The sequence below is a fragment of the Rhineura floridana genome, chromosome 7 (genome assembly GCF_030035675.1).
Source record: "Rhineura floridana isolate rRhiFlo1 chromosome 7, rRhiFlo1.hap2, whole genome shotgun sequence".
NCBI lineage: Eukaryota > Metazoa > Chordata > Lepidosauria > Squamata > Rhineuridae > Rhineura > Rhineura floridana.
This window is the reverse complement of record NC_084486.1, coordinates 15140248-15165327: the sequence shown is the minus strand read 5'-3', so window position 1 is coordinate 15165327 and position 25080 is coordinate 15140248. Positions and strand designations below refer to the sequence as shown.

The 25080-nt window shown below is 39.7% G+C and overlaps 1 protein-coding gene across 4 annotated transcripts in view; it reads right to left on the bottom strand.

Annotated features, from left to right (window-relative positions):
• Positions 1–20062, bottom strand: part of BMS1 (BMS1 ribosome biogenesis factor) — a 46850-nt gene extending 26788 nt beyond the window's left edge. Inside the window, exons 1-10 of one of the 4 annotated variants that reach the window (XM_061634944.1) lie at positions 20041–20062; positions 13621–13854; positions 12870–13060; positions 10905–10984; positions 9488–9676; positions 8013–8155; positions 5206–5327; positions 3729–3925; positions 1522–1661; positions 181–932 (exon numbers count right to left, since the gene is read on the bottom strand). In XM_061634944.1, coding sequence (XP_061490928.1) covers positions 181–932; positions 1522–1661; positions 3729–3925; positions 5206–5327; positions 8013–8155; positions 9488–9676; positions 10905–10984; positions 12870–13060; positions 13621–13796 — 1990 coding nt within the window. In that variant the 5' untranslated portion in view covers positions 13797–13854; positions 20041–20062. Of the gene's footprint in view, positions 1–180; positions 933–1521; positions 1662–3728; positions 3926–5205; positions 5328–8012; positions 8156–9487; positions 9677–10904; positions 10985–12869; positions 13061–13620; positions 13855–15238; positions 15432–15500; positions 15615–19825; positions 19957–20040 lie in introns of those variants that run through there. The other 3 variants (XM_061634942.1, XM_061634940.1, XM_061634943.1) reach the window with 3 other exon arrangements.
• Between the last annotated feature and the right edge of the window lie 5018 nt (positions 20063–25080).

Here is a 25080-nt window from a genome sequence, read left to right as displayed (position 1 = left end):
ACTAAATTACATTTTAAGCACATCAAGGCTACAGAAATGATTGGGAATCAGTTGCAACTCATAAGTAAGCAGTTACACGCACAGTTCCTTTTATTACTGCCAACTGGACAACACCATCAAAAGAAAGAGGTTAATCGTAATTACAGATAATGCCATACCAAGAGAATAGTGTGTACATACCGGCTGTGTCTACAGAAAAGGCAGATGCTTCTTTATATTCCTCTTCCTCTTTCAACAGACCTTCAAGATCATCCTCATTTTTCATAAACTTTGATTCACATGCTTTAATTCCAGCACTCTGTGGTTGGGAATCTTCCCTATCAGACCCTTCAGTATCAGAATTGTCCATTGATTCTCCTTCATCCTCACCAGAGGATTCTTCCAACTCAGAGGCTGATGCTTCTTCAGCTCTCTCATTTCCAGAATCTGTAGTGGGAGCCACCTTTTTGCATAAGTTTCTATTATTTTTCACCTCTTTGTCTGTTTCACCGCATGTAGACCTACCCAATAAATCTTTTTTTGTGGTTGTAGATTCGGAGTCGGTAACTCTCTCCTCCTCAGTTTCTTGTCCACCTACATCTGCCTCTTTCCTGCTCCCATCAAGGCCTATTTCTTCTTCCTCATCTGAACTCATTTCAAGACTGTCATCGCTATCAGCAAATGCTGGAAGTTCTGTTAGGGTTCCTTGTTTGGTGTCTTCTTTAAACTGCTTGGAAGATCTCAGAGCCAGCTCCTGGTCTGGAAAATCTTCATCACTTTGTTCCCCATCTCCATCCTCATCATCACCATCACTACCATCCCCAGACATTTCTTCCTCTTCCTCTTCATGACTTCCATCATCTTCATTTTCTTCATCTTCAAATACTGCCTTCCGACGTACCCTCCCAGTATGCACATTAATTTTCTTCTCTTCTTTAGGCATCTCAAACAAGCTTCCAAAAGAAGCAAAAATCAAGCATCATGAACTATTCAAAAATGAACATACTGAAGAGAACACGTCAGTGGTGTGACACTAGTGACTTTTTAATCTATCTGCTTGTTTAAAAAGATAACCCAATTTTATTGCTAGAGTAATGCATATGCCTATTGTTTTCAAGACCACAACAAGAGGTTTTTTTACAATTATGAGGGCTAAACACTTTTAGAACAAATGTTGGCATTTTCAAAAGTCTGGGGTGACCGTCACACATGTTCCAAAGTCACATGGGAACAACAACCACATGAGTGAGGCAAATAACATGCTTCTTACCCACCCAATCAACACCATGGGTGCTGTTAGGTGGGAAAGACCAATAATTCCTGCTCTGGCAATATGAGGTTATACTACAGTCCTCACCTTCAAAGAACCATATCATCAAAAAGTAACTCTCACATGGCTGCACATGAAGGTTGCCTTAGACTCATCAGAATCTGTGTTTGCTTAGATGGCCCAAATAGCAAATAGTAATGCATGAAATGCTCCCTGAACTTCTTGGTAATCAAAAAGTGTTGCCTCCAGTTGATCAGAAGACTGCAACTTACCCTTGGTTGTCAATGTCCTCAGTCGCTAGTGGTTTGGAATCCATGAAGAGAGAGACTTTGCTTGAAGCCATCTTGGCATCAATGGTGGTGTGTGTGGAGATGAGACTCTGGACTAGTTCATTATTTGGTCTTCCTTCTTCCTGACAAACCAAAATTGTTTTAATAGCTATTTTCTAGTTTAATTTAGTTTGCTGATTGCATAAACTATATGTTGGAGCAGTGCTACAGCAGCCTCTCAATAAGAGAATTGTAGTGGATGTAAAAAACGAAAAGGGAGGGGCAATAATGAATTTTATTCTTCCTTTAATTAAATTTTACAACTGTTTTCAGACAACAATATGACATACTCCACCCACTGTAAAAACTGAAAAATTCATACATTGGAGAAAAGCTAGAAACCAAGTAGAATTCTTAAGTGCATGCTGTCAATTGGCCTGCTGCCCATATACCACTTTTCATCTCTGAACCAGTTATCTTCAACCTTTTCAGACCTGGAACCCACCTTTAACCCAAACAAGCAGCTGGGGTTTCTTTCTACCATATACCTGTATGGTAGCAGTGCTGCTGTTGCAACTCACCTTAGATCAGGTCCCATCCCACCAGCTGAAGCCCAATGTAAGACTTAATCAGTCACAAGACAAGGAGTGGTACAACTTTATATGATCACAAAAATGGCTGCTTAAGTGACTTGATATTTCATTTTAATATGCTGCCAAACCTTCCTATGGCTGTGTGGGGGTGCTATTGTTTAGCTGTTGTTTATTGTTATGTTTTTACAGTGTGCTTTAATTGTTTTTGTTTTAATGTTGTGTAAGTCCCTTGGGGACCTTCAGGTATCTAGCAACTAATAAATGTATTATTGTGGTGGTGGTAGTAGCATAGTGCTGTTGCAAGGGGCTATTTAACTACGACCGCAATCCTAACCATATCTACTGAGAAATAAGTACTAATGAATACAATGGGCCTTACTCCCAGGAAAGTGGCATTAAATTCCCAGACTGTGTATTTGGAGATGCTATTATGCTGGAAGAGAATGGCATCTGTGTTAGGCAAAACTAAATTAAGTAATTAAACGGTCCTATGAGCCCCAAAAGACCCTCCGTGGCGCAGAGTGGTAAGCGGCGGTAACGCAGCCGAAGCTGTGCTCATGGCCGGAGTTCGATTCCAATGGAAGGAGGAAGTCGAATCTCCGGTAAAAGGGGTCAAGGTCCACTCAGCCTTCCATCCATCTGTGGTCGGTAAAATGAGTACCCGGCATATGCTGGGGGGTAAAGAAAGGCCGGCGAAGGAACTGGCAATCCCACCCCATATATATGGTTTGCCTAGTAAACGTCGCAAGATGTCACCCTAAGAGTCGGAAACGACTCGCACTACAAGTGCAGAGACACCTTTACCTTTTATGAGCCCAAAGCTGCTATCCACAGTAAGTGACCTCCTCTGAGGGAGAGTAATTCTGTACGTCTGCATCAGGTGTGACTGAGCAAATGCTCAACCTTGAGAGGTTGATCTGCAAGATCATCTTCGACATGAGTTACTGCTCTGGGCATTGATTCTTCCAATCAGAAGGCACACATTGAACAACAAGTAAAACAGTAGAAACACAGGGGAATGAGGTTTTCCTCAGGATGGGTAATTTTCATTCTCACACACTTGAAAAGTAAACTGTTAGGGGTATCAGAGCAAAATGTGCTTCTATTTTTTATTTGGGGGAAAAGTCTTCCTGTGCTATCAAATTTTCAGAACATAAACTAAAGTAACTTCATAATAGACAATTTATGTCTCACTCCTCCCAAGAGATGGCAGAATAGTAATTAACAAAACACAAGTATATTAAAATTCACATGGGAAAAGATTAAATGCCACAATGTTTTCTAGATCATTTCTTTCAATCTTGCATGCAACAAAGCTTCCTTTTTGCTCCGGTTAGCCAAAGACCAGTATCCCTGTCCTTTTTTTCCCGGTACACACAACGCCAGGCTGGTAGATATAATTGCAGGAGAAAGACCACTCACACTACATTTAAAACACTGCAGTATGTATGTGTTTTCCTGCTCTCCTACAGAGAGGTTATGGGGTGTGTGTGGAGGGGAAGCACCTTATCACGCTGGCTGGGAAGACTGCCAAAGATAGTTACAGCTGACTCAGTGAAAGAATTAGCACTACATTACCTGCAAACAAAGAATTAATTCAGGAGTTTTAATCCTCACCTCTTCACCTTGATGTGCATGACTTCCCCCAAGGTCAATATAAACAGCATCTTTATCATACACTAAGCCCCCAACACCTGACAGTGGGGCATAAATCAGCTTCTCCTTCTCATTTAAGGAACGCTTCTTTTGGTGTTCAGGAAGTGCACAAGGATCTGGCAGGAAACTGACATCACTCACTGTGAAATCCCCTACACCTGATGAGAAAAACTACCAAAAATCAAAAAGGTGCCCAACAAAGAATCGTTAAAAAAAATTGGCAACGTATACATCAAAATGATCATAGTAGTGATTTCACTGTGTTCATGATCTCATGTCAGTGAGGCACTGTATGGATGAAATTTCTTACTATGTTTAAATTTATCATTTAGATACAGGAATCTCACAGATTGCTGCTAAAAATGAGCTTAATACTGATTGTTGGCACACTGCAGCCTTCATCAACCTGGTGCCCTCCAAATGTTTTGAACTACAACTCCCATCAGCCCCAGCCAGCTGACATACTGCTATCTATACAAACAAAACTCAAACAAAACTCAGACCACCAATCTAAATAGTTATTTCTCATATTTATATCTCACTTTTCTATCTCAAATCAAAATCTTTTTAAAAAGCTTGCAGTGTTAAGAATTATAATGCATTCCTTCAATGCATACATAAATTTAAAAGAACAACCAAGCATAGATTTAAAGTAAACCTCATTAAAGTCCAATTGAATAAATCGGCTTGAGGTCACATGATCGGTTCAGAAGGCTTTTGAATGTGACTGGAAGTCTGCTGTCCTCATTTTTTCTGATAGGTCAATGTTTTTAGGACCCAGCCCTTTGAGGACATTATATTACCTAGTATTTCTGAATGGCAATGCCCTTCATCAGTTGGTGTAAAGTGCAAGCATATGGAGGTTCCTTAAAGCACTCTACTACACCAAACTCTTGAATAACTTATTAAACTTCCCTAAAAAGGAAATATAGACATTTTAAGTAAGAAAATGCTTCCTGGTATGTGCCCAAGATTTTTATCTGCTTTTGCTGGGGTCATGAAGCAGCTAAGAGTGTTGAAACTAGATGTTCTCTGTTCAAATCTCACCTCAGCCATAAAGTCATTGGCAAGCCATTTAAAAGTGCAATACATATTTACTGAGAAATAAACCCCACTGTGTTCCATGGAACTTACTGCCACATAAGTGTGTACAGGATTGCAGCCTCAACCTTCCAATCTGCAATATGGGGACAGTATTTACCTGCTGTAAGCCCTAAAACCTTGGTCATTGGAAGGGCAGGTGATTGGACTGTTGTTTCCACCAAACAACCTAAGAGCAGGAGTGTAGCCTTTTAAAATGGACTTCACGTACACTTCATTGAATCAGGGTATATGTAAATGATATTATTCTTAGTAAGACTTAAAAATACAAGACAGTCCTTTTTCAACAAGAACACACAGTACAGCAAGAAATCAAAAATATGTGATTATATCCAACCTGCTATATGGAGCTGACTTTTGTTTTTCAAGTATGCTCCTCTTAAGTAACCATAAAGTGAAACCTTCCTGTCACACTTTGGATTAACTCTGATATCTTCCGGGTTTGTCAAATCTTCCATCCTACAGAATATAAGGAAAGATTTCAGAACCAAGTTCTCTAAATTTTCAGAAATAATGAAATGGGGAATATTCTAGCATGCCACTCCTCTCAGGGATCCCCAATGTAACTGTAAATTAGACATAAAAAACATTTACATCCTTCATGTTCTTCCATTTTTCACAAAGACAGAACTCTATTTCATTTTTATGTAAAGATCTAATGGCTCTCATTTATGTCCCTTATTTTTCATCTAACTAGCCCTCATTTTGCAGGTTTTTAGGAACTATACTCAGAGCTTGGAAAAGTTACTTTTTTGAACTACAACTCCCATCAACCCAATCCAGTGGCCATTCTTGCTGGGGCTGATGGGAGTTGTAGTTCAAAAAAGTAACTTTTCCAAATTCTGACTATACTTTTACTACATAATTTGTGTTTTCACTGTTCTCTTCTTCCATTGAAATGGACTGCCTTCAAGTTGATCCCGACTTATGGCTACCCTATGAATAGGGATTTCATGGTAAGCGGTATTCAGAGGGGGTTTACCATTGCCTCCCTCTGAGGCTAGTCCTCCCCAGCTGGCTAGGGCCTGCTCAGCTTGCCACAGCTGCAAAAGCCAGCCCCTTCCTTGTCCGCAACTGCCAACTGGGGGGGCAACTGGGCTCCTTGGGACTGTGCAGTTTGCCCACGGCTGCACAGGTGGCAGGGCTCGTGACCCCTGAGCCACTCACTGTGGGGGTGATCTTGAGCTGGCTTAACTTTTTAAGTCCCTTTAATGTTTGAGATCATAACAAATAGATTTAAAATTCAACTCTTTCAGAAAATATTAATGAAACCAATAGAAAAAAGTTAAATGCAGCGCCCATCAGTAGACCAGACCTGGGAAACTTACTGCCCACACACATTATGGGCGTTTTGACAGGTAGAAAAGGTCATCCATCTATCAATCATCTGACATCACAATGACATCTGGCAACAACTTCAAAAGGGCTCTCTCTCAGTGCTGATCAACTGATGGGCATTCAAAGAGGCTTGCTGTCAGTGCCCACAAGCAGACTGGTGCTGAGAGCAAGTCTCATTGGCCAATAAAAAAGATGGGATGGGAAACTCCCTAGTGCAGTCCATCCCAGCTATGTCTTTACTTGCCCCATGCCGGACGTCACATATGATATCAAGTATAGGGCAGATGGTGGTGGTTTGTGGAAAATGGCCTAGCTGGCCTTATTAAGCCCACGAGCTGCAAGTTCCCCACCACTTCAGTAGACCAAGCATGTTTGACTGCCATCACCTTGAGTTTAGGCTATACATAAGTGACTACAAAACTAGGGCTCACCTGAGAACCATGAGAAAGGTTGCAGTAGGCCTTGAAAAATTAACCCACCATGCCAGACACTTCCACTGCTCAATGCCCAGAGATGGGTGGCGCCATGCAGCTTAGACACCTCCCTCTCCTTTGCCAATATACAGCCAGAGACATGTTCCTAAGTCAATTACTGTATCTTGCACCTAGTTTCACTGATGCAGCCGATACGACTGCTGAAGAAGTACTGGAGAATTCCAGTAACAATGTCACTACCCAGAAGGCACAGCCCCATCCCTGACTGAGGGCACAATCTTATGTGCACTTAACTAGGAGTAAGTGTAACACAATGGAATTTACCTTTGAGCAGATATGTGTAGGATTATGCTGCAGGTGAGCAATGAGTTTGAAGAATGTTGACAGGCTACAATAACTAAGGCTGCAATCTGTGTCTACTCAGAAGTAAGCTCCATGGGATCAATGGAACTTACACTCAGATAAGTATGCATTGGATTGTAGCCTAAGTTATCTTTCAGTTGTACAGAGAATACTTGCTCATTGTTCTGGAAATATCTCTTATATTCTGAAGTGTAACAGTAAAAGTATGGCTCTAATTTAAAGTAAATAAAATAAATTTAATCCAGGGGTGGGGAACACCTTTGCCCCATGTTTTAGAAGTTTGGGGATACTACATTTTTAGTTTAAAAACTTACTCGGTGGAATTACACTTTTTCAATTCAGTTAGCAAAACCTACAAAAACAAGGAATGAAATCTATTTAGAGCACTTTGCTGGGCAGGAATTTTGCATGGCAAGAAGATTTTCCCCATTTCCAGACCTGAAGCAGAAACATTCTTTTCAATCTGAATGATGGAAAACTAAACATCTAAATTAGCAGAAGTAACATAAGCACTGTAAGCCTGATATTAGCAGGGCTTTCAACCATGAATGCTCTTTAGACTCATCAATATTTTTTTTACTTTTTGGATCTTTCCCCAGCATAGGATATAAACTAATAACTTGTGTGTCTCAGCTGTAGCTACTTTTGCTATGTGCACACTTAATTTTACAACATCTGAACTCATTACAGTCTACAGCTAAATTTCACACATTCCCAGCTTTCATGTTACACAGCTTCTGTGAATACAGACACCTCCCACATTTTCCAACACTTGATTCAACGTAGCACGTGGACTGACCCTTGATCTGAAGTTGCTGAATTGGCTCCTCTGTTAGCATAACTTATTATCAATATCTCAAACAAAACCATTAAACTACATTGTCTCTCAACTGATACCAAATATCAAAAAGGTCTACGGTACTTTACTTTCACATGAAAAAAAATCACTTAATATTGTGGAGTGTTGGAGGGAAACAGGAAAAAGGAGGGGGGCAGGGCACAGAATTACCTGTCTGCTAGAACGTAAGGATGAGATGTCTGCCAAGTAAGTGGACGGAATTTCATAACAGAGATAAAGCGCCCCAGGTTATGGATTTCCTGTTTTTGATATTCTCCATGTACCATCCCAGACAGATAAAACAATTTGGCACCCTAAATTTAGAAATAAAGATATTAGTTCACAGAACACAAGTATTTTATAACTATTGAAGCAAGGCACCACTTTTAATGGTTTTGCCAGAATGGCTGTGATTTCCTTTGAACTAAAAAGCAGAGTTGTGCATATGATGCCGTTTTGCACGAGAAAAAGCACAGAAAACGTATTTAATGCAGAATTCAGCTGCATGAGGAGTTCAGGTAGAATGACATATTGGCCACATTCGCATATCATACTAAATACAGGGGTTTGTGTGATGTGCATAAGCCATAGCAAGCCTTTGGCATGTATGCTTCCCACTTCCTCCATGTGGCCAGGAGGATGACTTTGGAAGCTTTTTCTTTCAATTTTAGTTAACCACTATTTGCCATGTTGTCCATACTAAGAATTTTGATTAACACTAACTGTGGTTAGCTTCGCCAAATCAGCTTCATAACTGATGGCTTGAAGAGTTGCTTGTTTGAAACTGACCATAGTTAGCGTTGATCACAATTTGTGATACCAGAAGAACCAACAAACTGTGGCTGTCTAAAGCCAAAAGCAAAGGCTTCTGCAAAGCTCACTACAGCTCAAACCCATTATGCTAAACCATGGCCATTATAATCCACAGAGTTGCCACCAAAACAGAACCCCCAATCTCCTGTAATGTTTAGTGACATCACCACCTGTGATCTACAATACTGACTCCTACTGGCTGGGAAACACGTTATCACAAATGAGGTAGACTGCACATTATTGCAGGAAGGAATGTGAGGTATGGCCATCAAGGTATGGCATTTTCAGCAGCAGCCCTGTCTCCTCATTGAGCAAAATGTTTAATTCCACCTCTTCTATTATGTGCAGCTGCAGATATATAAAGAAGCCTCAAATGTCAGATAGCAGCTGAATAAAGGTTCCAGAAATCAGAAGGGTAAATTTTCAGAGCCCTGTACAAATCCTTGCTTGTCTTCACCACCCCATGAATAACAGAAGAATAATCATAAAAAATATGAACAAAATATACACAATTATGCATAATTTATACAGATTTCAGAATACCAAACACTGATCATGTCTCTAAAATAAAATCCAAATCTGTGACTTTATCCATGAGTGGATATGAAACTGTAAGACTACCTACAGTATAAAGGTCAGATTTTCAGATGGAACCAAAAGAAATTTTAATAAAAAACAACAAAACAGGTGCAATGTAGCCTTCAAGCATTACTGCCTACAATTCTAAATGCAACTGCAAAACTCACCCAGATGAAGTGGGCGGTGTGTTTTCTTCTGGTTTAGGTTCAATTCACAGTGCAATCCCTTTATGAAAAGTTCCTGCAATATCATACCTGATACACTTCTGTCCAGAATCTGTGTTTCAATCTCTTTTTAGTCTTCTTGAGCTGTTTGTTATTCTTGAAAGTATCCAAGTGTGTAAGAACACCCATAATCTTGGGAAAACCATGCACCTGGCAAATGTTTAAAAATTCAAATGTTTCCATTTCAAATCCAAAGCTGGCATCAATGAGCATCAAAACCTGAGAGAGAAATGGAAAAACTATCAGTGGAAAAACATACATAACAACAAGCTGGAAATGTTTATGCTCAGTGTAAGTTAACATAATTCTCGAAGGCTTTTTCAGAGATGGGAAGTTACTAGCATATTAGGGGAAATTAATGAAGAGAAGAATTTGTATTATAATCCAACAATCAACAATGGGTCAGCTGATTCAAATAAAAGGCACATTGTATAGGAAATAGCCTTTTCCCTCTTTCGTATAGAACATGCTAAATACAGTATGTCAGTCCAGTTTATTCACTGCAGTACTATGTCTCACACACACACAAACACACACACAAATATATATATAATTCCAAAGGATGAAAATGTTATGTAGGTTGGGAACACTCAATTCCTTTTATGTTGAGTAATTTTTCGATATGCTTTTTGGTCCAAAACGTTTGAACCTAGATGTTTAGTAGCACAGGAACAAGACAACCACCACTACCCCACAAAGGGGGGGGGGTTCCTCTGAAATAATTTTCTGCCCCTTGATCTATGGGGCCATTTTTCACATTAGAATTGTTTTTCATTTTCCTGGCCTGTATTCCCATTGTTGGAACAGGCCACACTTTCAATACCATTAGGCTTAAATGGAATCATGACTAGCAAGAAAAATATAGACAAACAGGGCAACTGAACTTCAGCTCAAACAAAGCAAAAGAGTAATGAATGAATACAGTCTAGCTATAAGAGTTGCCTGGTTTAGACGCAACAATTCCAGTCTGATAAACCATATTTTACAGAACAAAAATGTAGGATCTAAACCTAAGACTGTAATTTTATAGATATTTACTTGGGAGCAAGACCCTTAGAATTAATAGGACTGAGTGAACATGCATAGAATTGCACTCCATAGTTTCTGTTTATAGAGCTCAACTTCAGGGCAGCATACAGAGTCTGAACCTTATCCATCTAGTAATTTATTTATTTATTTATTACATTTCTAAACCGCCCTATAGCAACAGCTCTCAGGGCGGTGTACAACAAGATAAAACCACATATTTAAAATACGAGCACGTGTGGATTGCGCCATACAATAAAAAACATATTTAAAACAAACTAAAATAAAAATAAAATAAAAATTACAAATTACAATTAAATTTAAATTAAAATTAATTAGTGTACAATGTTTTTCCAACAGAGGTTTTAGAGCAAAATAACTTTTGCATCACATACTGATACAACTTACTGATACAACTTACCAGATCAGCAACTTTAGCCAGATCAATCATTGTATTAATATCACATCCACATTCAATTATAGTTAGCCTACGCTTTTTACCTGTAAACAAAGGTGAAGAGCAAAACATGATAGGTTTCTAAACTAACATTAAACGTATAAATAAGGCAGATGGTATGGAGAATTGCGACTCTTCTTGATCAAGAACATCAAGTAACATTGCCATGTAATAATTGGTTCCCTGCTAAAATCAGATATATTAGCAGGGAAATTAAAGTGATTGTGGCTTATTTTATTAAAATCTTTTCTTATAGTACATATAATTATATACAGCACGTGGGCTTGGTGCTTCACTCCACTACTTACATCCTTAGTTGTGGAAATATGGACCACTTGCCTGATCCATGAGTTAATCATTGGACACTTTGCTCCAGGTGCCCCCTCCCATCTAAAGAAGAACAGGTAGCAACTACTGGTAGGGACTTCTCTATGGTGGCACCCCAGGAGTGGAACTTTCTCCCCAGGGACATTCAAGTGAGTGAGTGAGTGAGTGAGTGAGTGAGTGAGTGTACACACACATATATGGTATAATCCAGCCAACATTAAGAACTTTAAAGCCACAATGATTTCAAAACAGGAGAATTCAGTAAGGACTTACATTTTCTTCAATTAAAATCAATAGTACTTAAAAACATCTAACTTTGGCTGAATTGTGCCAACAGTTAGCAGTCACAGTACTGGTTTGGAATAATTAACATTTCTTCCTCTTTCAGTTTCCTATGCTATAGCCTTCAATCCCAGTACTACTAACACAATTTCTCACTTTTGTTTCTACAAAGCTAGGACAAACACAAGATTCCACAACCCTACTCAATCAACTTTCAAGTCCCCTTCGGTTTAAAGTATTTAGAATTATGACTGCTAAATTCTTATCATGTCAAACTATGATTAAACAAGTTTAACTACTTTTGTCATAATGCCTGAATTGCAAACTATAGTTTACCCAGCAAACTACAAGCAGAAAACATGGTCCAAAGCAAGGATGCAAATTATTGCTTATGCTAACTATAGCTTGATGTGATATCTGAATTAACAGACTATATTATGAAGACAAGAACGAAATTGAACACTGAACACTGCTAATCTGGACACTGAGCAGACAGAAGACAAAAGCAAATATGCAGCTCTAAGCCATGGTTTGCTTGTACATCTTGAACCTCAAACAACACTGGTATGTTTTCAACTATGGCTAGTACGTATCATGGTTTAAGTGTAATATCTGAACTGAAGGTTGTTACAAACCCAGAAAGCCAAAAGTTCACCATGCCTGATTTTGTTGCTGGCTGGGGCTGATGAGGGATGTAGATCAGCAACATCTGAAGGGCCAAAGGTTCCCCACCCCTAGTATAAACACAAACTAAACACCAGGCTAAGTTCAAGTTTCGGGATTTGGTTTACAAAGCCCTATACAGCTTGGATTAGGATACCTGAAAGATCATTTTACCCCTTATATACTTAGTCGATCACTACGCTGTGCAGGCGAGAACCTCCTGCAGATAACATCTCATCAGGACCGTTCCGCACAACAGACCTTTAATGTAGTGGCACCTACCCTTTGGAATTCCCTCCCCTTACATATTAGACAGGCACCATCTCTGTTGTCTTCAGTTGGCACCTAAAAGATCCTCTTTCGACATTTCTTTTAAGTAGAGACCTTATCCCATTCTGTGTCTGTGTGGGAACTGCTGTTTAAGATGTTTTTAAAGATGTTTTGTTTTAACAAGTTTTTAAAGATGTTTTGTTTTAATATATTTTAAAATCTGTTTTTATGATGTTTTAGAGTGTTTTTTTGCTGTCCTGGGCTCCTACTGGGAGGAACAGTGAGATATAAATTTAATTAAAAAATAATAATAATAATAATAATAATAAAAAATAAACCAAATGCACCCATGTACACAAGCTTTCATGTATGCGGGTCAATTCTTACCTGACACAATTGTTACAGGACCCCGGATTTCAACTAACTTCTGCCTTGTGAAATTCTTAATTAGACATTTTATCAAGGTGCTCTTTCCAACTTTTGGAGGGCCAACTACAACCACCACCACAGGAGGAGGCTCTAACGGAGTCCGGTCAACCACTGGAATGTGATGCTTTTTTGTCTTCAAATCTTGAGTCCTGTTTTTAAGAGTAAGAATTATTTTAAACTATAAAGCAGACAGGACAAGTGCCCCACTTGTTCAGTCAAATGATTCATTCATCCCACAACCCCCGCATTTACCACAGCAGCCCAGAATCCAAAGAGCTTATCTCATGCCACCTAGTTACATCTATTCACACTAGGATTCTATCAAATCCCACAAAATTACATGGAAATAACTTGTAAGTCCTATACAGCACTATAAATAATTTGCAAGTCCTACATAGCACTATGAGAACCAAAGCAGTGGCTACACTAGTACACTCAGGTGAGGAATCAAAGCTCTCTGGATGGCCATCAGCTACTTATTCACTGTATGCTCTCTCATAAGATTATTGAGAGGCTGAAATGTTGATTTCCCTGAAGGATATAAATGTATGAAAAATACATCATAGAGAGAGATGTGTCATTTGGATACATGCGACAACAGCTCAAGGTTTTAGTAATTCTAAGCTGGAGAAAATGCCATGTGCGAGAAAACAACATTATAACGGGGTGGAGGAAACCAATACTGTTATAAAGTCTAGCAGTAATATACCTGTGGAATGTTCTGGCCATCCGGACTGCAGATTGGACTGCAAAGGCCTTTGGGTTTCTCTTCCGTGCATCCTCCTCGTCTTCAAGTCCTAAATCTTTCAGATGACGCTTCTTTTTTTTGCCAGCCTTTGGCCCACTGTTTCTCTTGCGATGCTGTTTCTTGTCACTTTCCTCCATTTCTTTTCTCAGTGTTCAACTATCACTAATGGCAAAAGTCCTGCTTTTACCAATATCACTTAAGATAAACAAAAATATGCATTAAATAAGAACTATAATATGTATCATTCACATGGATGAGAAGCCAAGATATTTCAATAACTCAAAAAAAAAAGAACATAGTAAATAAGCAACCCTATTCCCATGCAATGCCAACTGTCGGTAATTGGTGACTGGCACTGTTTCCCCTCTGTTTCCTACAGCCTTCTTCTCCTTTGCACCTGGGCATCAATAAGAGGGCAAAAACATGTGGAACTTTGCTACACAACCTCCCACATTTTATAAATAAAAATAAGGCTAACTACTTGTAGCATACCTGCTTCCACACAAAGGATCACTGTCTGAACACCACCACCACCCTTCTACTTCACTGAATTATCATCTCTACCTGCTATATGGGCTACACTAATGTAAAAAGCAAATGTGTTTATTCTTTTGGTTAAATTGCACTAGTAAATCATACTTTTCTGATCATTTCAAATTTGCAAAATTAACTATCCCAGCTGCAAGACATGAAATGGTAGATGGCCCATTAGAAGAGCCTTGCAGAGCAATCTTAGGCATGTTACTTGGAACTAAGTCCCACTGCACTCAACGGGGCATGTTAGCTACCAAACTGTTCAAGATTTTGCTGTTATTGTAGAAAGCCCTAAATAACTTGGGAGAAGAATACCTACCAGACTACTTCGCTTTATATTGCCTCCCCTTATACATTCCCAACCAATCGCTAAATTCTTCAGGAGGCAGTCTTGCTGGCTATACTACAATCAGTGGAATGCCACTTTATGACATCTGGGAAGCAGGCCTTCTAGGTGGGGGCACCCATCCTCTAGAACACCCTCCCACACACAATTAGGGAGGTAGAAACAGTACTTTTAAGCATTTCTTAAAATGGCAGCTTTGTATACATGCTTTCCTTAGATAACAATGTTTTACCACACTGATGTTTTTATTGATATTTATATAAATTATTTTTTATTTTGTGGTAGTACTTTTATTTTGGTTTTGGTTTAAACATGTTATATAAACTGCTTAGGGATCATGTATATTAAATGTTATAAAAATATTAGTAAGAGAAATAAACTATCCCAGGAAAATGTACACAGAGTTACAGCCTAAGTATTCAAGATTTATCCCCACAACCACTATTTCCCATTAACTGCCATTCTTTTGTCCTGGAAGAGGGGGATGAAAACCTAAAGGATGTCAAATCTAGCAACTCACAGATTTTTAGCAGGTATTCATTCATCCCCTCTTCCCAGAAGACCAAATAAGGGGAATACTTTACTGGGGAATACTAGAAAGGTAGCGACGAGAAATACGCAATGCTTTGAAAACGGCTGCTAATTTTTAGCCTTCCACGTGATTGAGCTTTTCCCCCCATTATCACTGATTTTACTCACATTTTATATACTTTGTCACAGTACTTTTGTGCCACGTTTCATACTATTTCTAGAAATATTATATTATGGCCTACGGCTTGGACAAATTAATCCTATCTCATAAGAGTCCCGGAAATCAGGACCGCCTCTTGAGAACGGGACTATTAGAAAGCGCGTCCTTTCGTCTCCGAGTCACGAATGAGATATTCACTCATTCCGTCCATTCTTTTCTGTTTAGACAGCCACACTAACTCCAGGGCCGAAACAACCAAGTTCAGCTTACCAGACGGGTCCTAGCCATCTTCGTCCTCATGTTCAACACAAAAGGAAGCAGCATGCTCATGAGCGCTCTGTCCCACAACCCCTCCCGGAAACAGCAGCCCGTAACACTTTGTTCCGGGGAAAAGGCAATACTTGTGACACTGAAGGGAACCATGGCAACTGGGAGCTAAGGCACAACAAGGAAGTGACACTTCCAAAGACCGCGCGAGACATCGTGACTATGCGCTCCGCAGTTTGTTTTTAAAAAAGAAAAGCTTCCCCGAACTGTACTAAAATTACAGGCCTATCATCTCCGACCCCAAAAAGATACATACTGCTTGTTATGTCACGTTTAACTAGAAATGTGAAGACTCGGGGGGGGGAACCCGGAAAAGGGGGGCACGTTTTTCCCTCCGAAATTTTGAAGAAGAAAAAAGCTGGGAAACATCGTTTTTTTCTTTTTTTCTGATTTTTTTCCCCGGGCCTTCACATGTCTACATTTAACATACACTTCACTTTTTAAGCAGAAACTCAGAAAGCTTCTGCGCTATTCTGAGCTCCGGATTTGCATTGGGAGTTCTAGGGGGCATTTTAAGCAGATTGACCTTTGCGTTGATGTAGCGATTGGTGTTTTATGCGGGGGGTTTTGGACTGGAAATTCAAATCAAGGTCAGCCCCAACATCTGACCTGTGATATAACCTACACTGCAGGACTACATTGCAGGGCTGTTACAGGCTCGCCCCTCGCAGTACACGCATATTGAAATCTGCAGGATAATGGTTTGATTGTTTGAAGATGTCCACAGAATGCTGAGGTTGTCAGGTAGCCAAAACGAGGAGGATGAAGGGTGAAGAAGGAGAATTGGCTTGTTCAGACCCCTAACAGTTTATGTATTGTGAAGGTGGAGATTAGGCTTGGGGACTATACAGGGGGCAGGCCAGATTTCAGAAAGGAGAGGAGAAAGAAAAAAGGTGTTCTTTATTACTTCCCTGGCCCTACTCTTGTATAATCCAAAGATCACTATGTCGTTTCTATTTCAGGCTCACTGGAGGCCTGAACAGAAACTCTGCTACCTTTTGTTCTCACTTGTACCAGCATTCCCCAGCTGGAGCCCTCCATATGTTTTTGGACTACAACTCCCATCAGCCCTAGCCAGCATACTTGTGGCTCTACTGGAACTGATGGGAGTTGTAGTCCAGATCATGGGAGGTCTGGAGAGCATAAGCTCAGAAAACTGACATTTACTATAGCAATTACGAGAAGTTATTGTTTGTTTCTTTAAAAATATGACATACAGTATTTTCTAAAATGTAAGGCTGCCACCTTTTAACCTGACAAATTGTGGTCATGCCAGGCAGTCACCATAAGTAACACATTAGGAGGCTGATTGTGACCAAGTTATTATAATTCTAATTAATGCATTCGAACAAAGCACTGTTCAAAGTACAATGTCTCTTTCTATAATCCTTAAACAACCCTGTAAGGTAGGTCAGTATTATTATCTCTACTTTGTAAAGGTTGATGTGGGGGGAGATGCTGAGGCTGAGAAAATGGATTGTTCAAGACCATCTACAGCTTTCATCCCAGGCCTATCTATGTCTGATGGGGCTTTCTCTGAGGACAGTGTGCATAGGATTGCTGCATTAGTGAGTTTCTAGCAGACCTGAGATTTGAAGTAGAGACTTCCTGATTCATACCTCTGTGTTAAATAAGAACTTGGAAACAATGGTCATTAAGCCTAATGGTCATTATAACCCCACAATATTTTTCAAAGTAGGTAGGATAAAATAACAAAAATAACAATGTAAATATTGTGTTTCTGAAAACAATTAATAGTTAGGTTTTATATAATCAGAAACCATTTCTCCCCTGAAACAAAAATAAACTAGACAAACAAGAAACTGTCCATAGTAGATTTTCCATTTGTTATAGTCTCAAAATATGAGCAATCCATAAACATTATGAACAGATGGCAACCCTATCTTTAAACTTTACAGTGTAATCTTAAGCATGTTTCACACAGAAGTAAAACCCACTAAGTTAAATGGGACTAACACCTTAGTGTGTTTAGGACTGTAGTTTTTTTTTTTAAGTTTTTTTTAAAAAAAATATTTACTTACAGCAATGAATGACTTTTTTAAAAAATGTATTTCATCCTTTTCCCATACTCTTAAAAGGGCACCTATACTGAGGCTTTGGTAATGATCCAATGTTGGTTAACCTGTTAAAAGAAATCATTGACTACACCGTGTCAATTACCCACTTAGCTCAACCTGTCATAAAACAAGAGTAACTGCAGAACTGAATTATTCCCCAAAGCCTCTCCTATATCTGAGATACTGTACACTGATTACTCTTTCCTCTCACAGATCTTGGGTAGCAGTCCTGTACTTGCTTACAAACAACCCATCAACCTAAAAATACCTATTTGTCAGCAACAACAGGCTACATAACAGAGGTATGGGGTTGTATTCAGCTAATTCTATATTTGAAATTAATGAGCCTGTTAGTCACAGCTATTAATTTCATAGGCCTGCTCTGAGTAGGACTTTGCTGAATACAACCCATGGACCAGACCCTGTGGCAGAACCAGATGCCAACTCTAGTCTTTTATCTATTCTGGCATCATTATTACAGGACTTAATTACGTATGTCACCCAACATGGGTTATTCGCCTGCTCAGCTTCCAGTGTGACATATGTCATTGTAACAGGCCAGTCTCTAGGCAAAAGAAAATGGTAATATAAAAAAGCCAGTGAACAAATATTTTTTCTTCCCAGGACACTCTGTGACTAACTTTAAGGTAGCCATCCTTAAACAAAAGGACTTCAGGGGGAGACTGCAACTGTGAGATTGTTGAATTACAATACATCAGTGCTATTACTTGCAGATTGAATTGACACAATAGGGGTTTTTAATCATACTACATGTGATTTAAAAAATTGGCTCACCAGTGCCAGGATGTCTGTGTTATCTACTACTGGTTTTGGTGAGTAATCAACACTTATACCATAATAAATGTGCTAGTCTTTCAGGTGTCACAAGACTCTTTGTTGTTTGTACAAAATTGAAAGAATTTTTCTTAATGTTCCAATGGCTGCTTACAGGTAGATATGGTAATAATAATAATAATAATAAACTTTAATTTATAGGCCGCCTATCTGGCCAATGGCCACTCTAGGCGGCGTACAATAAAGCACGATAAAATACATGGTAAAATATGATACAATAAAAACAATATAACCAGTACAGCACAATGCAAAATTACAATATTTAGTAGAGTTGTCAGTTATACAATTCTGAAGCTAGTTCACCTTAGAAGTCTCAAGTTCATAAAGGCCTGATGGAAAAGCCAAGTCTTCAGGCCTCGGCGAAATATATATAAGGAAGGGGCATGTCGAAGATCCATTGGGAGGGAGTTCCAAATCGTGGGGGCCGCCACAGAGAAGGCCCTCTCCCGAGTCCTCACCAACCCAATCACTTTAGTTGACGGGACTGAGAGGAGGCCCTGAGTGGCAGATCTTGTAGGGCGGCACAATTTATGACGTTGGAGGCGCTCCATCAGGTAGAGTCTTCTAATATGCTTCCTTGTCTTTCCTGCTGATTGGAGCCAATCAGAGTGAAAGGAGGTGAGTCAGCCACTGAGAAGACTCTTCTCAGTTGCTAATGCTCTCCACTTACATGCTGATTGGCTCCTAGAGATGTAATGTGCCAAAGTAATTGTGGGTTGTGTTACTATGTGTTAAATTCCACAAATTAAAGCTAAGAGCATCTCAGCTTGTTCATCCTGCAAACTCTGTCTTGCAGATCACAGCTACAGCATCAGCCTAATTTTTGAACTTGGGGGTCGGGACAAGATGGCGATTGTGCATCGGGCTTCTTCAACTCGCTCTCCGTAAGTCGCTTTTTAAAATCTCGCTCTGCTTTCCTGGCATCTATTTTAAACAGCCAGGATTACTTTTCCCTTCAACAACCTCTGGATAATCTTAAAGCTTTACTATTTAAAGTCATTGACCTCGAATGCTCCTGTTTTTACTGCCCTCATACCAGACACTCCCGGTCATAAACCTCTCAAGCCTAATTGATTACTTTTCCAGCTTTTAGCCCGCTTCGCCGCGGCTTGAGAAGAGAGAAGGGAACATTGTTCAGGACTTTATCAATTTCCAACGAACTAAGTCTTTATAGCCCTATTCTAAATTGCAATTTAGCGGTTTCTATTCCTCAATCTGGGATTTTACAATCTGGGCTTCCAAAATGGTTCTTACAAGACAAAGACAAAAAGAGCTGGCAATTAGCCAACAACAGACTCAACTGGCTTTACAACAATCATTCCAATCAAAAATTACCTCGTTCTTCGTTCACGAGCCTCCCTCTGACAGTCTCAACCCAACAGACACACTGACGGAATCTATCCCGACAACGCCACCGTTGATTATGGATTGGTCTGTAAGCCACATAAATGAACTTACGTCGTTGAGAGAAAACTCCTATTCAACCCCCCTCAGCGCAGAACTGGCTGCAGCCGACACACTACCTAAGGGGAATATACTCAGTCGCTTACATTCGGCTCATCTCCACCCGGAATTCCTTCCTTTTTCTCCACCAGCTGTGGTCTCAAATAAGAGTACGATGACTGAGGATCCATCGGTGGCTCCTTCGCCTGCAAAGGGCATGGGTCCTTTATTAGTGATCCTGGACGAACTTGATACAATGAAATCTTTCCTTATGGAATGTAATGCCCTCCTAAAGACTCTAACATTAATAGCAAAAAAATGCCTGACAAACAACTCACTCACGCCAACAGATGACATATCAAAATCCACCAAGATGAACTCCCCAAAGCAAGTTGAGCCCCCCCAACCAAACAGCCCATTCAAGGAAAAGTAAGAGGTCCAAGAATCCTGGAAATAGAGGCAAGAAACCAAAGAATGTGAAGAATTGGAAGCCTCCTGCCTATAAGAAATTTAACTTTAAACCATTGTTTGAAATCTTGAAAGCCCTAGATTCTGCAGCAAGGCAACCCACACCCAAGTCATTCTCCCACGTCCAGGGTAAAGTTACTACTATTAATTACCCAAATTACTTGAATAATTGTCCCCTTACTCCCTCTTCCCCAAAACCCCACATCTCCCAAAATTCCTGTCCTGTTGTACAAGTGGAGGCTGGCCTCCCAACAAGAAAAGACCATCCAGTCATGAAAATTGAAAAACCCATACCACAAAAGGTAACAGAATCTTCACTGTCCTCTTGCCATATGAACTTAGTGATAGAATCAAATAAAGTGGTCCTCTTAAATTTCCCTAACTTTTTGAGGAAACGTGGCCACTACCCAGATAAATATCGCTTATGCGAGTTCCTAACCTCTTTCGCACCGATTCAAATTGCTCCTACAGACATCACTAGTCTCCTGTTTTTGCATAGCAATCACTCCACCACCAGAGTGATAATAACCTTCACAAATAAACAGATATCAAAAAAAAAAATTTCCTTCAAAACACTTTTGGCTGCCCATGGTTTATTTATTGTTCATTGTTTTAAAAATACAGCTCCCCCTTTTCCCTTGGTCCATAGACCTTCTCAACCAATTATCCCTGCAAGCAAATCCGTTACTTCTTCTTCTGTTATTATGCAAGAATCTGATCTTGAGCCTCCCCCTTTCTCAAATGATATACTAAATGAATCACGGGAGTCGGAAGATCTAGAACTAATTGCAGTTTTCCCAGAGCTATCCAAAGAAGAGCAATCCAAAATAATTCTCAGGCTAGATCGTCTAAAGGCAGATTTGCAACTTCACCAAAAAAAACCCCATACTGTTCCCCCCCCTCCTAAAGATAATTTAAAGGTGCCCCCTCATACACCATTATTAGGTGGCATAGGTCCACCTTCCCCAACTTTGAAAGAAATGTCTCATCTGTCTCCCAATGTACTCTCTATCCCCATACAGCCCACTATTAGAGGGGGCAACCTGCCCATCTCAAATGTCAGTGTAATTAGACCGGAATTGGATCAAATCCAGCCTTTTGATGACTCAATCCTTTGAATTCCTTCCACACCTCCGGTCACCATTCAACCTCTGAAAGTTTCCCAACAAGCTCCTCTCTTAAGCCACGCCCATCATGCCACTCTCTCCCTCGCAGGTTCCAGTTTAATATTCTGGAACATAGCAGGGTGGAATAATAAAGCCTCGGACCCTGAGTTTCTATCTTATGTCCGCTCTTTTGACATTTTGTGTTTTCAGGAGACATGGCTAACAGATGATCAAGATTTCTACCTTAAAGGGTTTAAATGTTGGTCTAAACCTGCCAAACGCTTGGCTCAGAAAGGCCGACCCAGTGGTGGTTTAGCTTTCTCAATTTCCACTGAACTAAATGTTACTATCTCTGAGGTATTATCTCCATCCCATGACTATTGTCAGGCTCTCATATTTTCTACACCTTTGTCCTCCCCAACAAAATCTTCGTACCCCCCCCTTTGATAATTATTAATGTGTATTTCCCTCCACATGGTCCTTCCCTTCTGTCTCAAGCGTGGCATGATTTCTCTGAATTTATTACATTAATCCAACAAAAATATCCTTTGCACAGTTTCATAATCGGTGGAGACTTCAACGCCAGGATGGGCCCCAGTTTCCCCTCTCGTTTGACGCCTTCTGCCCTGTGTTTGGGCGACATGGTAGTACTGCCCCGCGCCTCGCGAGATAAGGTGATAAACAAAAATGGCCATGCCCTATACAGACTTCTACTTAGTGCCCATCTTTTCTGCCTTAATGGGACAAAATTTGATGCGTCTAAGGGTTTCTTCACCATCCTAACTAAAAGAGGGGCCAGTGTGGTTGATTACATTTTGATCTCCCCTCCCTTGTTAGACTGGGTAAAGGAGTTTGCCATAGAGGATAGACCTGAAAGTGACCATCTCCCATTAGCAATAAAATTCTCATTCTCAATTGGTCAATTGACTCACCCACAGACATTCCCTGACCCAGAGGCATTCCAGGGCCCAAAACGCCGAAGGTGGTCGCCATTAATAGAGGAACAGGTTAAAACAATTTTATCCTCCCCCTTTATGATGGACCTCCGTACAAAAACCTCCATACCGTCAAACGATATTATGGAGACATTTGAACAAATTCTTGACCATCTCTATTCTGCAGTAACCACATCAAACGTTTTTCAGGCTAACGCACGTTCCACTAGAAAACTGTGGTTTGATAAATATTGCCTAGCCCAAAAGAAGCAACTTACCTTCCATATACGCTTTACCAGAAATCACTATTCGGCAACGGCTATAACCAAACTTCTAAAACTAAAAAAAGATTATAGCAACTTACTAAAATATAAACGAATAACCTATACTACCACTCTCTGGCAACGCCTTGGCTTGGCAGCCCTCCAGGGAAACCAGAGAGAGTTCTGGAGTCTAGTACAAGGCTCCTTATACGATAAACCATGCATTACAACCCCTCCAATTCTCCCCGAAACATGGACTCTCCATTTCCAAAAGGTTTTCCGAGAATTATCCCCCCAGTGCCTCGCCCCACCACTTTTTCCCACGGACTGTCCAACCTGGGCCCCGGTGACTGAAGATGAAATTGCCAGTCTAATCGCTTCACTCCGTCCGGGGAAAGCCCCTGGCCAGGACATGATCCCTCCTTTTTTTTTTTTTTTTCAATTAATTTTTATTCCAATTTTCAAAACCAAAACAATGCAAAAAGAAAACAACACAAATCAATAACTAGTACAATACAAAAAGAAATATATATATATATAAAAAGAAAGAATATTGACTTCCAATTTGTCATAGTTCGGCTATAAATCTATAATATATAACAAACCTATCTCTTAATAGATTATAAAATCACCTTCCTCCAACGGTTATCTTAGTTGGTTTCAAATCTCATTAACATCATATCATTTTAATCTTCCACAAAAAGTCAAAGAGAAGTTTCCAATCCTTGAGATATATGTCAATCAATTTTTTTTCTAAATAAACATGCCAATTAATCCAACTCATCAAATCTACTAAGTCCAGTAATTTTAAATCACTCTTCTGTCATTATCCATATTGGGTCCATCTTCCATCTTTACGCACCCAAAAATCTTGCTGTCATAGTCATATAATAAAAGTCTGATAGGAATTTCCTCCATCACAGATATTTTCTTGCCATCAAATCCAAACGTATCACTGAAGTATTGTTGCAAAGCCGCATCTCTGTTCCTCTTTTCCACATGATACACTAGTACATCTCTTGAAGGTTTTTCCATTGACACAAAACAGGGATTAATTCTGTTAACTTTCTCCATTTCAAGTTCCATCAAATCCTTCCAGTCCAAGAATTTTTTTGAACCGATAATATCTTTATCTCCAATCTCTTCAATTCCTTCAGGGACAGCGCTGAATTCCAAACTGTAATATTTGTCTCCAGGATCCATCACAGCCAGGAAATCCAAATCTTTTTTCATGTCCATAATTAAGCCAATCTCCATAGTTTGAACCTTGCCTTTAATTTCTTTCATCCTTTTTTTGTTTTCCAGATCTATCTTTATTCTCCTTTCTCATAGAATCCTGAGTTTCTTTCAGCTCCTGTCTCATTTCGTGAAATTCAATTCTCCACGCTTGTCTATTATTTCTCAGTTCTTGTTTTATTGAGTTAATCCCATTCATTATTTTCTGAAACATGTCTAGAGATAAAGTCCCTTCTTGTACATCCATGATCTTCTTAATTGTCATTCTTAAAGCCAAAGGAACAAAACTCCTTCAATTTTCAATGTCCCAAACAAAGAGCAGCTTATTTCTTTAACCAGTTACAAAGGAGTTAATCTTTCCAACAAACTAACGTCACACGCTAGACAGCCCTTATCTCTTATCTGCCCGGAAGTGTAAGAACGGCTTTAGTTCACAGCGTCGAAATAGCTAGTAGCAGAGAGAATGAGCAGATTCGTCAAAAAAAAAGTAGATCAGGAAAAATAGTCCCAGCCATAAATCAAAAAGATTTCTTATCTCTTCCAATCAGAAATCTCTCATCCGTTGTAATCTTTAAAATGCTATTTTCCATGTCAGCTTTTTGCAATAAAAAAAAAAGATAAGCTATTTATATTTTCTTCCCCCTTAGTTCCGTGAATAAAAAAAGGAAAGTCTTACCTCACCTAGGTTATCTCAATTGCTGTTAGTTTGACAAATCTCGTTAGCTGTATAGATAAGAAAATGATGAATGTAGACAGGAGGATGTTTGCCTGTTAATCCGTATAAAAAAAAACGGGTCACTTATCCAGCTGAGCTAGCATAAAAATCCTCGCTCTGTCTGAGCTGCTGGAAGACAGACAATTCTGACGAATTCCAGACTCCAACAATCAAAACAAAGCTATGTGGGAAATCTCACGTTTCTTCTTTAACCGGAAGAAATTATTCCCAGTCAGAAAAGAGCCTTCTGACTGAATTTAAACTGGATAAATTTCATCCAAGACGGAGCTTGTCTCAGAGGCTGCACAGGCGTAGGGATCCTCCTGGGAAGTCCAGGACATGATCCCTCCTGACCTATACCAAACCTTTCCTTCCTGGTGGAGCCCGATCTTAGCAAGGTTATTTACAAAAATAAACGAAACTG